The 4210-nt window shown below is 38.0% G+C and overlaps 1 protein-coding gene across 1 annotated transcript; it reads right to left on the reverse strand.

The window, feature by feature from the left end:
• Positions 1-1194: 1194 nt before the first annotated feature.
• LOC108254015 (general transcription factor IIH subunit 3-like) lies at positions 1195-4067 on the reverse strand (the record flags this gene model as incomplete). The annotated part of the gene is made up of 4 exons (XM_026832440.1): positions 1195-2292; positions 2561-2597; positions 3463-3529; positions 4005-4067. Coding segments are annotated over 4 exons (237 nt in total), but the record flags the coding sequence as incomplete, so codon positions are not given.
• Positions 4068-4210: the final 143 nt, after the last annotated feature.

The raw sequence follows: 4210 nt of genomic DNA on the forward strand, positions 1-4210 counted from the left end.
GGGGGGGGGGTGCACCCTACTCCCCGGCCCCGACCGACCTTTCTTATGGTATTCCTACTCCGTTTTCTTCAATCTTTCTCCTCCTCCCTCAAAATTGGCGAGGGTGTAGCCTACTTCCCCTCCCACCTTGGTATTCTTTCCCCTCTTTTCTTCCAACTTCTTCCTTCGCCATTCTTCTCTTTAACTTCTTCCTTCGCCACTCTCCTCCTCGTTTCTTTCCCCTCCCCTCTCGCTCTCGCCTTTTTAGGTGTTCTTCCTCTTCTTAAGTTCTCTCTCCCTTTACGCTCTTCTCTCCCCCTTTACGGGACGATAAGACCATAGCAGTTACAGTTCCCTCTGTCAAACCTCTTTAAAAAAAACATTTCTCCCATATCCTACACCATTGTTATGTAAGTATCTACGTAAACCTCAACAGTGGCAGTTCTGCCTTGTAAGCGCTAGGTCGCAGGTTCGATTCCCGCAGCGAGGGCAAATTTTATCCCATAAAGACAACGAACCTTGACAGTTACCGTCCCCCCTTTATAGTCATAATATTAAAACAGTGGCGGGTTATATTGTTTTCAGTTATTGGGAAACGCTAGTGAAGCCTTTATTTTTAAACGGTAACGGTTAAAATCTCAGAATAATAATAAACATAGAAGGAAGGTTTTGGACTAAAACGAAAGACACTTTTCAAATCTGTAATTCTCTGCTGTTATATATCAGCTGATTTGGTACCAGTGCCGGACCATGAATAATTTCCTGGGTAGGATGATTTTTACAGAAATTTTGAAACATTACCTGTTTCTGCTTTTTTTACGAAACTTTTACTTTTAACAACTTCGAAGTAAATTCGATGGGTATCTCATCTTATTTATCCATTATTGACTTTAAAAATTCATAAAACCATTCAGAAATCGGGGGAAATTGAAAATACAGACCGGGACTGCGAAATGTAATCAAAAATTTCAATAATTTTCAGAAAATTTCCACCAATGAGAGAAGAGTTTAGTCAGCTGTTCGCGAACTGTTCTTCGACCTTGATATGTAAAAAGAACCAAACCTTCCTTCTATGTATATTATTATTCTGAGGTTAAAATCCACCACAAAAAGGGGTAATGACCTCAAAAATCTGGAACCACTGACCTTCGTAATTTTCCAACTACCAAAATAAATGCACAACAGCTATTATTAAATATGTACTTCGAACTTTTATTTTGGTCGAAACGATATTATTTCTTTAATAAATTAACGCATTATTTATGGTCTGCCCTAACTTTAACAAAAGTAAGAAAAAAATATATACAATACATACACGTTAAAATGTACAACAACAAAAACAACAACATAAATACAATACAGTCTGTTTTCTTGTAACTTGGAATCCTGTTTTCGCAAGAAATTTCAAAAATATGGGCTGGAGGGGGAATAAGATGTTGCCAGTTATCCATACACATGTTGTTATTAAGAAAATTAAACTGTTTCAATTTTGGCAACCCCGCGTTCCAAGTTACAAAAACCAGACTATAAGTACGTAATCTAACTAATATTTAAAAAGAGAACATTGGAAAGTGTGTGAGTAAGTAAAAACTATTAATAATTTTGAGTGGTCACTAAAGTTAAACAACGTTGAGGGTGGTCGGTATCCGAATCGGTGACCATCGAGGCAATCGCGTGCTACTAGCTTTTTCCGGCAAAACTCAGGCTGAGTGAGGTTAATATGAGGCGGTAGGTAATGTGTTTTATGGGCTTTTTCATTTCGTAGCGTTCATTGGCTATGCTATATCTGCTGGATTGGAATTAATGGGTCTGTGTCGTAGCATGCCCATTGCCCATCCTGTAGAGGGCCTCTCATCAGATGGGCAAGAAGAGACACAATACTCTCCATTTAGGGCTGAGTCTACACGAGAACACCGGAAAGTAACCCATTGAAATATTTAAAATTCAAAATATAAGTTTTTTTTCGATGGTGACCCTCAAATTTGGGACCTTCTGCATGGCAAAGCAAGAACGTTACCACTGTGCCTCTCCTGGGAACGTGAGAACTGCGCGCGCAACACGTTTATGGTAGCTCTTAAGAGCATTCAGAGTGTAAATTCTTTCATAGGATGATGATCTGCGCGCGCAACACGTTCAAGGTAGCTCTTAAGAGCATTCAGAGTGTAAATTCTTCCATAGGATGATCACTCTATTGCTCTCCATCTGTTCAGTGTTCAAAGTCTCTAAGCTCCGGCTTGGAACTATCAGGATTTGATCATCTTCTTTTTCTTCACTTTGACCGCTTTCATCGGCGCTTTCAGTTTGAACACAACTCTGTGAATCAAGGTGAAAAGGGGAAAAAATTAGCTATTGATAAGTGTCGGGATTACCTGTCAGGGCATTTTTTTTTCTTTTTCTTTTTCTTTCTAAAGAATCACATTGAAAACAGGCTCCTACGAGGCGTCATTAGATCTTATTCCTGATCAGGCCCAAAATCTAAAAGACCGAAAATCCGTTGTGTCAAATTTCATCTTTTGTTTTAAACATGTCAAAACCCAAGTATGGGTAGTTATACTAGTTAGAAATAAAATGTAATACTCACTCGCAAGTCGTACAGATAGGACTTAGCTTGCAATAAACTGAAACAAAGAACATAACAACATTATTTTTATTAGTTTATTACTCATGTTCAGAAACATAAACTGATAACGTGACACGTTATGACCAAATATCATAGCATATGGATACGTTATGATCAAATATCATGACTATAGATACGTTATGATCAAGGATTACAAATGTCATTACTTTCTATTATTTTTGTTACTTATTTAATTTTACACTTTTACTATAATTTTCTTACTAAAATAAGCCAACCTTTTGTAAAAAAAATGTTTACATTTATTACAAATAAATACATATCTTATCTTATCATAAACTGATAAACAACTGATCTATCATCAAGTCACATCACGTGAAGTCATGGGGAGTCAGAAAGATGTAGTTCAAAGTGGACGTCACCGAGTTCTCTCCCGACCCAATTTTTGTTCAGGTAGAGTACAACGAGTTCTCTCCAAATCTGTGTTTTGTAAACTACGTATTCTCTCCCAAGCATGACATAGCTACCTGAGCCCAATTAGTGAGTTCTAGTGTTTCAATATTTTCAAGCTCATTGATATATTGCTCGGATTTCAAGCTGAGACCAGAGCAAAAATGGAGAGAATTTGTTGCGGGAGAGAACTCGTAAAGGAGAGAACTCGGGCAAAAAAAGGTCCACGTGAGAGAATTCGTTACCTCCCGTTCAAAGTTTCCCCATAATATTTCGTTCAAGACAGAGACACTACTATCACGTCACGTCACGTGACGTAAGTTTGCGTCGGGCGGGACTCGAACCCGTGACCTAACACTTACAAAGACAAACGCGCTACCCTCCAAGATGAAACTAGGCTGATTGTGCAAGTAATATTTTACTTCTTTACAAGACATACAGAATATTTTACTTACTTGCAAGACACACAGAACACACAAAGCCAATGTCGATAAGTTCATGATGACAAAAACAAATAGGTACCTACCTACCATGTCTCAATCTACATAATGTGTTCCCTCACCCAGAATATTTAGCACACTCTTCTTAATCTTCCTCGTTAAGATTCCACACACGTGCAATATTTAAACAAGAAACACAGGGAACTTTTCCAACTTTTTTTTTAAGAAACAAAACCTATTTAACTTTCACGTAGGTACCTACATGAATACCTACCTAAAATAATGATAATAATAAAAATGTACCTACCTCAGAACCATTTTCGCATTACTTCCTTGTTTAGACTGCTGGGGTAAAGGGACTTTTTAGTCTCATTCGAGCAGGATAAACAAGGTAAGTATATTCTATTCTATTCTACTTCAGTGCTTTATTCCGGAACGAAAGAGTTTAGTAAATTTCGGCCTCGGCCGAGATTCGAACCCAGCACCTCCAGGTTGAGAGTCACTTAAAACGCAACAGAGGTTGGCTATACCTATCCGATATCGGCCAGAAGTACTACCGTCCTACAATTCCATTTCACCACTAGCTTCTTACGCACTGTGGGATCTGGCAGGAACACCCACTGGAAGACAAGAACCAAGAAAAGCAAAGTTAATGACAGGAACTTCCTAAAATGAGCATTCAGTAACCTTTTAAATTCACTACATATTATAGTGCTTTGCAGTTATTTATTGCACCAGCATTTTTTTTTTTTTTTTTTTTTTT

The sequence above is a fragment of the Diaphorina citri genome, unplaced genomic scaffold (assembly GCF_000475195.1).
Source record: "Diaphorina citri unplaced genomic scaffold, Diaci psyllid genome assembly version 1.1 scaffold6771, whole genome shotgun sequence".
Lineage (NCBI taxonomy): Eukaryota > Metazoa > Arthropoda > Insecta > Hemiptera > Psyllidae > Diaphorina > Diaphorina citri.